Source organism: Centroberyx affinis, unplaced genomic scaffold, assembly GCF_046629955.1.
Source record: "Centroberyx affinis isolate AG114_WGS23_722 - 3 ecotype Tasmania unplaced genomic scaffold, CSIRO-AGI_Caff_v1 ptg000852l_1, whole genome shotgun sequence".
NCBI classification, from domain to species: Eukaryota; Metazoa; Chordata; class Actinopteri; order Beryciformes; family Berycidae; genus Centroberyx; species Centroberyx affinis.
In genome coordinates this window covers 179,343-193,941 of record NW_027279446.1, presented here as the reverse complement: position 1 = coordinate 193,941, position 14,599 = coordinate 179,343, and the positions used below count along the sequence as shown (strand labels likewise).

Below are 14,599 nucleotides of genomic sequence, written 5' to 3'. Positions count from 1 at the left end.
CATGCGTAAGCAGCAGACTGTGGAACAGAGGAAGGTAAGGGAGGTGAAGGGGACGAGGAAGAAGATATATGATGCCATAAAGAAAGGAGAGGGCAGAGAAAGACAGAGGAGAGGAGAAAAGATGGAGAGGAGTGGAAGGAAAGGTTTAGAAATTAATGGAGAAATTAATCAAGAGGAGGCAGAGTAGAGGAGCCGAAACAGGTAGGTAGAGAATGGAAAGTGGAAGAGGCCAGACACTACGTTGAGTGATAGTAGGCTCCATGCTAACACTTTAGCATACACTATGTTGAGTGATGGTAGGCTCCATGATAACACTTTAGTATACACTATGTTGAGTGATGGTAGGCTCCATGCTAACACTTTAGCATACACTATGTTGAGTGATAGTAGGCTCCATGCTAACACTTTAGCATAGCTATGTTGAGTTATAGTGTGGCTTTTAAAAAACCCATTTCGGTCAAACAAGTCTCAGGCAAAGCCCCCAGCTACGCCCGACCTCTCTCACCCTGAGCAGAAAGTATGAAAAATGGCGTTTTCACAATAGACACCACCTAGCCAAGTAGCGCTACAATTATAAAATGCCAAATGAAGAGGTAATATATCCCACTGCAAACTGTTTAGAACATCCCATTGCATTACAGAGCTATTATTTACTATTATTACTATACTATAACTATTATTACTATACTATAATTATTATTATAAAAAGTCCTACAGTATATTTACACCATAATTTAGTGCAAATCTTAACTCCAGCTGATTGATTTGCAACAAATCATGGTGTATAGGTCTTTCTATTCACAGTGTGATTGTTTGGCTGTATTTGTTTTGGAACTCTAAAGAACAGGTCCCCATTGACTTCAGTTGTTTTGGAGAAGGCTGCTACCAAGTTGTGCTGGCAAACCTCCCTGTGTGTTATATGGACTAACACATTTCACCTGTGTTTCATTTGGCATGGGGGTGAGTAGATGATGACAGAATTTTCATTTTTGGGTGAACTATGCCTTTAAGCTCCCTCCACCTTTGAAATGCTGCATCAGTGTTCACTCAGGATTTGGAGTGGACTTTGTCATTGGCCTTTTTGACTTTAGAACGAGGTTTCTGCTTGTTTAAAAAACTAAGCAGCCATGGAGGTCACAGTGGAGTGACTGGCATTGCTGGACAACATTTGCAAACCCCCGCTGATATATTATGGTCAGTTTGTGCAATGAGACAGTAAAATATTACTGTTGTTCCTTTAAAAGTGCTTTTGTGTGGCTTGTTTTTGTGCTGGATGGAACATTGGAACAAAGCATAGCTGCTGGGGGAAAAAAAACGCATCTCCAAAACGTCAGTTTTCAAGGAATTAATAAAATACAGTCTTATTTTGAGATCGATGCTCTTGCATTTTGGAAGTTGTACAATGGTTTTTGAATGGTTCTTGGACCATGGAGTCATGAAACTTCAGCACGTAAAGGACCTTACCTCCAGTTGAGGTAAGGTCAAAAAAACTGAAAGGCCAAGGCTGTAGTTGAGAGGCTTTCATCTGGCAGCAACAACAAAGCTTCGGGTGCTGAGCCACGGTCTTTTTGAGGTTTCACAAGACATTTTTTCACTCTGGTAGTTTTTCCTGAATGCTGTTTTTGGCAGTTATCTGAAAGGATTGGCCCAAGATGAGAGATTTAAATACTTAGTAGGTATTTCAAGTTGCGGCAGACTAGATAATTTACAGTTCATCTGAATTGAAATGACCTTTAGAACATGATTTTTTCTCCCCCTCTGAAATCATTTGTCTTTAATTGTTTTTGCATGATGTTTTTTTTTTTCTGTATTTTTCTTTTAACATCGTGCTGTGGTCAGTTTTGGCACCCTGAAAGTTTTGGTGTTCTGCTTTGTTCCTAAATGCTGCTTTTGGCAGCGCCTTGAAGCAATTGGCAGGTGTTGAGAGGTTTCGACACTTAGCAGGTAATAGAAGTTGTACTAAACTGTATAATTTACTGTTTGACTGACTTTAAGTATCTTTAAGTGTTTCTGCCTGTCTCGTTGTTTTGTGCGTAAGGAAAGGCTGATAGTGTGGGATGATTACTTTGACACCTGTCCTGTCTTGGATTTCCATGCGGTAGACTTTCATGTGGCACATTATTATGCACACCCTCATAAAGATTTAGTCAATTTTTTCTTTTTACACTTCACTTTTACATTAGTACAGTATGTAACACATTGTGGTGTTGTAATTCCCAGTAATGTTATGTTTAATACCTCCCTTTGCTATATTCTTATTTCTTTTCTGTTTTTCTTTTGCTGCTGCAATGTCCCAATTTCCCCTCAGGGATCAATAAAGTTTCATGTTATCTTAATCTGATAGTTTATTGATCTCGGTAGGGGTATAGTCTTTTCTCAGAGATCGGATCGATTACAGAACAGCACCCTGGAGCTGGTAGGGATTCAGTGTCTTGCTCAGGGGCACTTCAGCAGGGGTAAGGGTTTGAAAAGACACACCTGCTTATATAATTTATGGAAGAGATTAACCCCTTGTTTTCTCATCTTAAAAGAGATTAACAAACACAGGTATCTGAATAATCACCGAGGTGGACATGCAGTCTTACCGATATACCCTACCAGTCAAAAGTTTGGGGACACCACATTTTTCTTTATTTTTACTATTTTCCACATTTTAGAATAATAGAAAAGACATCAAAACTATGAAATAACACAAATGGAATTATGCAGTGACCAAAAAAGTATCTTATATTTTAGATTCTTTAAAGTAGCTGCCCTTTGCCTTGATGGAAAGGCAAAGGCTTTGGAAAGAAATTCATACATAGGATCAACATCACTATTTATATTTGTCTAAGAAACACATTTCAAGTGTTTAAGCATAGGCCTTTAGATCAAAATGGCTTTAAGAGAATGAAAAACATAGTACGTTCAATCAGGTGTGTCCAAACTTTTGACTGGTAGTGTAGATTAGAAGCATCATAAATTAAAGATCCAGTGCAGTGATTGACAACTGGAGGGACTGTTTTTCAAAGGGCGTTTGGCAGGTTACATACTACATAGTTCATTAACATTATAATTACCAGTGGCAACGAGAGAGGTAATAATACATAAACTGTGACATACTGGTAATTTACACTGTCAGTTAATGATGCTGTTCTTGATTCATTCATTCATCAAGTGTTTAATCACTTATAAGTGTATAACTTAATAGTGACTAAGAGGTACCTGATATATCAATTAGTGGTTAATCTATGAGTAATTAACGACATAATTACCAAAAGAAAAATACAACCACAAGAGCGACAAAAACAATCAATCAGTCAGTCAGATTAAATCAATCAAGATGAATATCATTACACATAAATGTCCGTCAGTCATTCTATACAAAGAGTTACATATTTGCATTGGCCTAAATAGACATTACTTACCATCAGTCATGTAATCACAGCAGCTATGAAACTGGGTTATAAAAAAGGCTTAATATTAAATTTTTCATATAAGAAGAAGAGACGAGATTCAGTGTCTTGCTCACAGATCCTCTGGTTGAAGGATTGTCTCTTTAACCCGTAAAGACTGTGTGTGTGTGTGTGTGTGTGTGTGTGTGTGTGTGTGTGTGTGTGTGTGTTAGAGGCCATTACCATGGTGACTACTGTGCCAGGTCACAAAGACTGGGGTCAGTTTTAATGATACTGATTAGAGAGACAGAGCAAGAGAAAGAGAGAGAGAGAGAGAGAGAGAGAGAGAGAGAGAGAGAGAGAGAGAGAGCTATTTAAAAGAGTCTTGAATAGAGAGTCATTGAGACTAATTAGTTTCTATTCATGCTGTTCAACTCCCTCATTGAATGAATGAAGTGGCTCTCAGGGTCTCTGTTCTGTTCTATACAACAGTCTTGTGTAAGCATCTCTATCACTATGTGGGGGCAGTGGAGAGCTCATTTCCAGTGTAGACATAACCGGCCTGCCAGTTTTCTTTCAAAATTTGGTCCGAAACCAAGCCCCTTAATTTTATCCCTGAAATGTCCTTAATGCCTCCATTACATGCACATCAATTATCCATTAAAAATAACATAGCTTTAAAAAATATAAGGTTAATATCATGGGCTTTTAAGGGATTTATTCATGGGTTGATTTGTGGAGGCACTAGAAATTAAGAGATTTTTAATGCCTTTTGTGTATGGTTTACAGCAGTGGTTCTCAACGTGGGGTCCGGGGACCACCAGGGGTCCTTGAGGGGGTTCCAGGGGGTCCCCAGCAAATTGATGAATTATTAAACTTCACCATTATTTCATTTACAATTAGTGAACACAATTAGAGAATGTAGAAGAATGACTGTTTTGATCATAGTTTCACTGTTATCTCTCTACCTGCAATACAGATAGTCATGGAATTCTGGACAAAATCATATCAAATAATAAAAATATTCTCAGATTTGGGACAGAGAGACAAAATCTCATCAAATGGGGGTCCATGGCCCTAATGTGGACTAAATTAGGGGTTCTTGACATGAAAAAGGTTGATAATCACTGGTTTACAGGGTTATTAATGAGTTATTAATGGAAAGTTCCTGTCTCCCTGAATTTTACATTATATTAGAAAGTAAGCAGTCAAACATTAAGGGGGTGTTTAAGGAGGTTTTGATGAGGTCTCCTCCATTAATAACTCCCTTAACTCATTTTAAGGGGATTTTGCATGAATTAAGGGGTGAATTAATGTAAATGTAAGGTTATTTTAAGGGATTACTGGTTCATAGAGTTAAAAGTGATGTGAAAGTAGTTGGTAATCTGACATGGAAGAAATTATTAATTTGTGAAAATCTGACGTGGAACTGGCATATCTTGACAATTGCATAGCGTTATACTCGGTGCCATCTATTTTAATTTTTAAATGTTTCAATTCATTTTTGTGTTTTTCTTCTATATTTTCATATTTTAGTACTTATTTCCTTGTCTCTTCTTTGACTGCTGTTATTTTGCACACCCTGCATACATGCTGTAATTCATATTGTATGAAGAAGATGTATGGAGTGTTTGGATCAGTAGACTCACCGCTCGCTCTCTCTCTCTCTCTCTCTCTCTCTCTCTCAGCTCTTTGAGATCACGGTGCCGATGACCCACGGCACCAAGCCGGTGACCATCAGTGTTGCCAACCACACCCAGTGCAGCTGTCTGTCCAAACTGGACGTCTACAAACAGGTTCACAGCATCATCAGGAGAGCGCTGCCTGAGTAAGCGCACACACACACACACACACACACACACACACATACACACACACACACACACACACACACGCACACACACACACACACACATCAAGTCATAGAAATATTCAAGCATGCATACACACATACTGTATTTACATGTACATTTTAGGCATTTAGCTGACACTCTTATTCAAGTCGACTTACAATGAGTATTCACACATACACATTCATACACATATACACACATTTATAAACACATACACAAGTGCACAAATACACATTTATGCACACAAACACGTTCACGCACTCTCAGACTTTCATAAATACGCAAGCATGTACACACACTCCTTTTAACATGCACACACACACACACACACACAATTCATGCACACGCACAGATGCATAGATAGATACACATTCATACACACATACGCAAGTGCATACATACATATACATACATTTATACATACACACACGCACACACATCCACACACACACACACACACACACACACACACACACACACACACACACACACACACACACACACACACACAGACAACCTGCAGACACAGCATTGGAAGCAGTCTTCATATCGAACCCATGTGTGTCTGTGTGTATGTGTGTGTGTGTGTGTGTGTGTGTGTGTGTGTGTGTGTGTGTGTGTGTGGACATGCTGTGATTTATGGTGCATCCACAACACTCTTTGACAGTCAGGATCCCATGAGGAACGGTGTATTATTTTGGCTCACATCCTCTAAAAACAGAAGGATGCCCATGTGCAATCATTCTTCAAAAAAGAAGGTGAGACTGATATATTTGCTGATATACGGGGTCAATCATGTCCTTTTATTAAAAAATATTAAAAATCAGATCTGGTCCAGTCAGTGTGTTCCACCTCTGATATGATGGATATGATGCGATTTGATTAGGCTACATATATATTGTAGAATTGATCAATACTACATTGGTTGTCTATGGGAAGACCTTAACCTGAATTGACTCTATTGAGATATTTTAATCATATTCCACACAAATATGCATCAGTATGTTTTAGAATTATTATCATCCTGGTTTTCAATGGAGAGTATTAGTGTCCAATGATGATCTAAACAGCTTCAACCCAAAAATATCAGTATCAATATCAGCCAAGAAAAACCTATAGGTAACACTTTAAAATAAGGGTACACTAAGTTAAGGGTTATTTAATGCTTAATAAGGGTTAGTTAATGCTTAATTAACTAACCCTTAATTAACAGTTAACTAATGTGTAATTTACTAATGGTGTTCATGTTAACTAAGGTATTCATTTATACATTATTTAATAGTTTATAAAGATGACTATTAAATAATGTATAAATTAATACCTTAGTTAACATGAACACCATTAGTAAATGATTACAGACACATTAATTAACTGTTAATTAAGGGTTAGTTAATGCTTATTAAGCATTAACTAACCCTTAATATTAATGTACCCTTATTGTAAAGTGTTACAAACCTATATTATAAACTAGACTAAAACATATATTACTTATTTATTATATATATATATATATATTTTTTTTTTATATAAGTGGTGAAGCTGAGCAGACTCCATTCACAGAAGGTCCTTCCAATTCAAGAAATGGACATACTAAAGGTAGAAAATCCAGCTCCTGACTTTTAGTTATTGAAAAACGTTCTGAGGGCACCTTGTGTCGTGATTGGTCCTAAAAGACAGCCAATCACAAAGAAGAGGAGTCGGGATGAGAAAGCAGTTATTTTTCAAAGAAACCGTTAGCAAAGCCCCGATAAAGAAACAAGGTACGTTTTTGGAATCTTTTCATTTTCAAATGTGCCGACGTGTCCTGTTTTAGCGTGTGTTACATTTTATGATGCTTTCTTTCTATCTGTACTGTCTACTTTATTTAATAGCTGTTCTCTGTAGCCTACATTAGCTTTTTGATCTTAGCAAGCTAGCATTAAACGTCCCATATCGTGTAAAACAGGATTTCCCTTGCCTCTTTGATTATAAAGGAGTTGGATGTGCTATCTAAACATGGTGGAAGTATCAAAACGCATGTTAGCCAATTAGATCCACACAATCCATATTAGAAAAGCAAGTCTCTAAACGAGCTGTTTGGACCTCCGTAAATTTGTGGTGTCACAAAGGTTAGCTCATTATCATTTTTGTAAGAAATAATAACTAACAGAAATTAGACTAACAAAGTGTTTTTTTCAAAGCGGTTGAGCGGTTGTCATTGTTTATTACCGGAGAGTTTTCCCTACCTGTAGCTGCCTGTTCTGCCGGGTCTGTGGTGTCTCACTTTTCAGTCTTGAAACGGTTAGCCAATCAGAACAGAGGGGTCGTTAATATGAATGAGCCTTAAAGACACAGCAACAGAAACAGCCTGTTCTTGGCAAGGCTCAGAGAGATGCTGGAAAATGGATTGAGAGTGTTTTTGGTACATGACACCACACACACAGCTTTGAATGGACCTCAAGACATAAAATAAAACACTGGAAAGTGGAGAATATGGGACCTTTAATAAATAACTGCTTTCTCATCCCTTTTTAGCGCGGAAGTCAAATTGAACGGCCGGCCTCCTCTTCTTTGTGATTGGCTGTCTTTTAGAACCAATCATGGCACAATGTGCCCTCGGAACGTTTTTCAATAACTAAATGTCACATGAGCGAAAATCCCTGTCTACATTGTAATGTTGTAAACCCGCTAGTTGATGTGCGCAGTTCTCCTGAGGCGCACTTGCAATTTATAGAAGGAAAGGAAGCCGCTCTGCCTGCTCAGCTCTTTTTTCCTCACTTCTATTCATTTTTATAAATCAGGTGTGTGAGCAATATGATAAACGATGTTAAGATCCTGGTGAAGATGAAATCCAAGTACACAAATGAAGACTCTGAAAACGGTTCTGTGTGTGTGTGTGTGTGTGTGTGTGTGTGTGTGTGTGTGTTGGTGGGGGGTACACTACTGGAGAGTAATGACCTGTTCAATTTGGAATGTGCACTTATATATGCCATAGACTTCCACTATAAATCTAAACCAAGAAAAGACATGGGGAGCTAGTTAGAGAGAGAGAGAGAGAGAGAGAGAGAGAGGGGGGGGGGGTTGAGTGAAAAACAGATGAGGAGAAAGAGTATTAGTATGAATGTAACCTACAACATGTGTAACATGATACTCTGCGACTCATACGGCTGATGTTCTGTTAATGAAGAATGGAAATCAGGAAAATCCTAACTGACCCATTAACCAAATTCTCTATTCTGTTCTCTTCTCTTCTATTCTATTGCACTCAATAGTATTCTACTCCATTCTATTCTACTCTTTTTTTATTCTATTTTACTCAGTTCTATCCTATTTTATTCTACTCCACTCTACTCTATTTTACTCTACTCGAGTATGTTCTACTCTACTGTTGTCTATTTGACTCTATTCTGTTCTACCCTACTCTATTCTATTATATTCCCCTCCACTTTACTCTATTCCACTCTCCTTCATTCTATTCTATTCTATTCTATTCTACCAGGTAAATAACCAGACAGTTCATACTGACTATTTTGGTTTAGTTTTTTCTATCCAGATGTTGTAGTGGGTCATAAAATCCACTTCATTGACTTTTATTGACGTATGTGTGTGTGTGAGTGGTGAGCGTAGGACTACTGGTGCAGGTTGAAGAAACATCTTCAAATAGAATATTTTAAGTACTTGAGTTGCACTTGACAAAGCCAGCCAAGTATTTGAAACTGTACTCGCGCGCATGCACACACACACACACACACACACACGGAGCAATGGTGTTAATCAAAGCAAAACATGCCGGATTAGGGCTAGAAAAGGAAACGTATTGTAGGGATTTCACACCTACAAATCATCATCCAGTATGTAAGAACACACACACACACACACACACACACACACACACACACACACATACACACACACACTCTCATGCGTCAGCATGGAGCGTACGTATGTTTCATATTAGGTGAAGTGAGAGAACGAGCCAGACTTCATAGAACAGTCTCTGCCTTCTACCAAGAACATCTCTTTCTCTCTCTTTCTCTCTCTTTTCCCTCCTCTTCCTCTCTCACCACCCCCCATCGGTGTGTATATGTGTGTGTGTGTATCCGTGCCACTCCAACTATAATTGAAACCACATTGTCAGCCTTTTCATCGGCAAACTCTTTCACAACCACTTCAAACAATTTGTCTGTCTGCAAACACACCGCCTGCTGTCTGTCTCTTCGTCCAAGTGAACAGCTCCCAAAATGTTGCGGATTATGCCGACGTCTGTGTTCGCACTGTGGTGTTTTTAAAAAAATGAATATGTGTACAGTACATTCAGAGGAAGTATATTTTTCTTGGCGGTTTGTGGAAATCCAAACAAGGTATTCAGTTTCCGGAGCAATTCGGCATCAGGGAGCATGCACCACCAGTTTATTCGCTAAATATGGATAATCAATGTTTTAGGTATTTATGGGGCAGGTATGCCTGCCCCCGACAGAAAAAACACATGCATTTCCAATGTGATAACATGTTTTTCCACATGTGTGCACACATGTGCACACATGTGGAAAAACATGATATCACATGTAATCATGTTATCACATGTTATAACATGTGGAGCACCTGAAAATGTCCCAGAACCACACATTTCCCATGTGCAAAGCACATATTGCCCATGTGATGTCATGTGTTTCACATGGGATTTTCCACATGTGAAATTCATGTTTTTTTTCTGTAAGGGAGAGAATATTGGACAGAAAGTGGATCTTAATGAAGAATAACGATATTTAGTGTATATAGCAGATAATCAGTTTTTTATTAAGCCTTACAAAGATTTGATAGACTATACATGGCTATAAACCATAATTACGGCCTTATATATGAATAAACCTTTATTTCCTACTCTCTTTATAGGTTTTTTTTTTATATAACACCTTAAATTAGTTATTTAGGTTTGTACCGTAGCAGAATATTACCTTCACAGTGCTGTAAAGAAGACTTTTAGAAAGGTTCTCTATAGCAGTAGTTCTCAACGTAGGGTCTGGGGACCACCAGGGGTCCTTTAGGGGGTTCCAGGGGGTCCCCAGCAAATTGATGAATCGTTAAATGTCACCATTATTTCATTTACAAGAAGTTAACACAATTAGAGAATGTATTTTGATCATAGTTTCACTGTTATCTGATATATGTTATCAGATAGTCATGGAATTGTGGACAAAATCATATATATATACAGTATATATATACATATAGTCTATATTGGTAAGACTGCATGTCCACCTCGATGATTATTCAGATACCCATTCTATGTGTGGCTCTTTAATCACCATGTAGGACCAAAAGTCTGCAGGACACGGACTTAAGTTAGCCAACTTCAGCCAATGGTTAAGCAACTAAAACAACTTGGTTAAGGTCTGGGAAAGGCTTTGGTCATGATTAAATAAGAAAAACTTTAGCTGAAAATTAGACTCTCATTAGAAATTTCTTTCAACTAGGAATTGAACGCCGGTCACTGGCATTAAAGGCAAACACATACGCACATCCACCACTCTGACCACAACATCCTTACTTTCCAATGCAAAAAAAAATGTCAACATGGCAGCGATCGTAAACCCAATCTTTTGGCTTCAAAATGGCCTTCAGAAACTTATCGGTGACATCACACTCACTACGTCCATCTTTTTTTTACAGTCTATGTTGTTAACAAGTTGTGTTCATTTCACGTTTTTGTGTGAAATCAGGTTGCTTCTATGGCAACAAAGCATGCCACTTGGGGTGGAAACGTTCCTGGATTCCTTGGATTGAAGCTGCCAATAGCTGGTATTTTGTGTCCAATTTTAATTTAAAAACTAGAAGGGCACTCATAGAGCGCAGACCTCCACCAAGGCCAATAGTCCAGTCTTCTATGATATGCAAATATGCAAGCGCAACCAATATACGGATCCGCTCCAAAATTTAATGGGTTCTTCCTTGGCCCATGCTACACCCTTCCACGTAGTTTCACGAAAATCGGGCCAGTAGTTTTTCCGTAATCCTGCTGACAAACAGACAAACAAACAAACAAACAAACAAACGGCACCGAATACATAACCTCCTTGGTGGAGGTAACTAGCCTGAGCATTCAGTGTTTCCTCCAGAGTTTTATGCTTGCCAGGGTGGAAAAGCCTTTGAAACAACACTTAGACCATGGGACACTAAAACTCTCCCTTGAAACCCAGGGTAATAATAATAAAACATAACATGTAAACTTGATTACATGATTAAAATGTGGCAAAATAACCCATTTAGGTTAAGGGCTTCTCATAGACAACCAGTGTAGTATTGATTCTACAATAAATATGTAATCAAACTACATTTTATTCATCATATCCAAGATATCTGATACTGGCCGATATCCAAACGCCAGTATTGGCCTGATATATCAGCACACGTATATCAGCCCAACCCTAGAGTAAAATAGTAAAATATTAGCAGTAGGAGTACTGCAAATATTTTATTACCCTTGTTACCCTGTAATTAATCCAGTGGGCTAAAGGGGACATGAGGGAGTGAATGGGTGAGTTGAGAAGAGTACAGGTATGAAGGTGAAAGTAAGGGAGAATAGTCAAATAGGGAAGAAATGAGAAGAAAGGGAGATATACTGAGAAGCTGAAGGAAGAGGATGGAAAAGAATTAAAGAGGCATGGAGGGAAGGATGGAGAGAAAACAGGAACAATTTAACTAGAGAAAACAAATACCAAGGACATTCTCTCTAAAGATAGCAAGTACCAGAGATGTTCTAGCCAAAGAGAGATATCACTCTGACTCTCTCTTCCACCCCCACCTCACTGAGGTTAACCAAAGAGCACTGGCTCTGATGGATATGTTTATTTGTCTGCAAATCTGCTTCCTTCCAGTCTCCTCATCAGCATCCTAAACCTCTCATCACCCAATTAACACTAAAACTTTATCCAAATGGCTGGAATTTTGGCATGTGTCGATTTCTTGTTTCCCATCTCGTTGTCTCATTTATTTTCTGTCTTCCTCTCTATTTATCTGCTGCTTGGAGTTTTTGTTCTACATTTCTTGGAGGCAGAGCTGCTCTGGAGGCAGACATAATCTCATTGGTTAAACCTCAGTGGGCGGAGCCAAAGAACCACTGACTCTAATATCATTTGCCATCAAAACTTCGAAACCAAGTTATATCCATTGAATTCATTAACTTGAATTGAAGTTGAGCATTGACTGGGAAAGACTTGACAAACAGTTGCATTTGGGAAATACACACTTGACGACCAGTTGAATTTGGAGAATACACATGTGACGAGAAATTTGATTTGGAGAATACACACGTGAAGACCTGTTCCGCAATTCGTGTTTCCACGATTGTGGAATTTACCACAGAAAAAAAACAAACTCTTCCGGGAAATTATGGTTCATCCATGGAAAAATGAATGAGTCATGGAATCATTCAAAATTTACTCCAACAAAACATGAATTACCCAAAAATGATCACTAGAGACCACTGGGCTATTGACATAATAGGTTCTGTAGGCCTACTGAGCAGGTACCACGGATGCCTGATACAATGGAGCCACATACAACTCCGACAAATCCAAATTGGGGAAAACTAGAAGTGCTTTGTGAAGCAAAGTTTTTAAAATGCTATGTAAATGCTGGTCAGGGCGACTGGTCTGAAATCATTTAGTGAGGAAGCCTCAGCCTTTTTAGGTACTGGGATAGTGGACAGTTTCCAGGACTGGGGTACAACATGTTCATCAAGCAGATATTAAAATAATTTAGTGAAAACAGATTTAAGTTGGAAGATACAGCTCTTGAGTACCCTCCCTCTCAGGCCATCAGGACCTGGGGCCTTATTTGGCTTGACTCTTGCCAGGATTGAGGTAACCTCACTCTCATTAATTTTGACAGAATTATAGTCACAAATAGCACTGCATACTCTGTCACAACAAATGTCAAAGTGTCCAGGATCAAATCTGCTCTAATGCTGATTCAGGTCATTGGCAAAAGATGAAGGATTTCCGGGAAATCGCAGAATATTACTTCCAAGCTGCAGAATTACCACAGAATTTGGTAGTTTTGTCCATGGAGTCCTGGAGGGACTAACTAATGCGAGATAGATGCAGTGTAAATATATGAAGGAGGACTTCTACAATACACACCAGTGTATACAGTACCAGTGTAGGATGGATGCAGTAAAAAATACATGAAGGGTTACTACTGTGTAAGCATTTTTTTTCCAAACACAGTGAATTCAGGCAGCAGAAATCCCAGAGATATTTAGCAAAGATATTCCACTGATATTTCCCTCTCGTCCCCGGGTGCCTGACTGAAGTTAACCCAAGAAAACCTCCTTTGATCAAGGTGTTTATTTGTCTACAGTCCTTCAGCTTCCTTATCGTCAGAGGCTTAATCCTGAGCTACACAGTCAGACACACACACACACACACACACACACATCTGAGAAATGCCGTCTCTTGAACCAATTAAGCGGCCAGTTTCTATCCCGGCCAACTTTTGAAGATCAGACAGAAAGAGATGAGGAATTTCTGGCTAGTTTGACCAGTTTCAGTGATATATAGACTGCCCTATAAACATTTTGAAGATTGGGATGGATTAATGTTTCAGATTATATTAGATGGAACTTTAAAATTGGGCAGTTGTTGCCGCACATAGTAATAAGATACAGCAAATAACAGGATATAAGAATAGAGCTAACAGGGGTTATATAAACAACTGACAATTCCAACACGCAGACATAGTAAGTAGAAATGCATGAATGAAAATGTGCAAAAAAGTCTGGATTCCAGCATTAACAGAATGGAGTTGTAGTAGCAGCAGAACTTACTGAGACAGAAAGACAATGTGAGATTTGTACATTGTGAACGAAGTGGAGAATTATTAAAAGGGAAATACCACTCAATTTAAGAATTTACAAATGTACTCCTGGTGGTGAACACCATTAGCAAATTACACATTAGTTGTTAATTAAGGGTTAGTTAATGCTTATTAAGCATCAACTAACCCTTATTAAGCATTAACTAACCCTTAACTTAGTGACCCTTATTGTAAAGTGTTACCATTTAGTGTATAACATTAACAACTGTCTCCCATAACCAGAAATGAGTGAGAATAGTAGGGAATCTGCCACTTTTTTTGCCATGGATTGCTAATATTCTAATGCTGACTAGAGGAGCTAGCAAGAGAAGCACAATCTTTGATAATGCTATGTTAGCCTTGTTTGCTAACGTCAGCTTTCAGTTGAGTTTGCTAAGCACATGTGCAACAGACTCATCTGCACAGTTAGGGTTAGTGTGACACACTTTACAGCTTTAATGCCCAGACTTGTTAACCCTTAAAATTCCATAATCACCATTTTAGCCTTTTAGCAAACAGTGGAAGGACCGTTCTATC

General features: G+C 38.5%; 1 protein-coding gene across 1 annotated transcript in view; it reads left to right on the top strand.

Annotated features, from left to right (window-relative positions):
* Positions 1 to 14,599, top strand: part of vegfc (vascular endothelial growth factor c) — a 67,013-nt gene that overhangs the window by 36,947 nt on the left and 15,467 nt on the right. Inside the window, exon 4 of the mRNA XM_071521067.1 lies at positions 5,063 to 5,202. Within this exon, the coding sequence (XP_071377168.1) occupies positions 5,063 to 5,202 (140 nt within the window). The remainder of the gene's footprint in view (positions 1 to 5,062; positions 5,203 to 14,599) is intronic.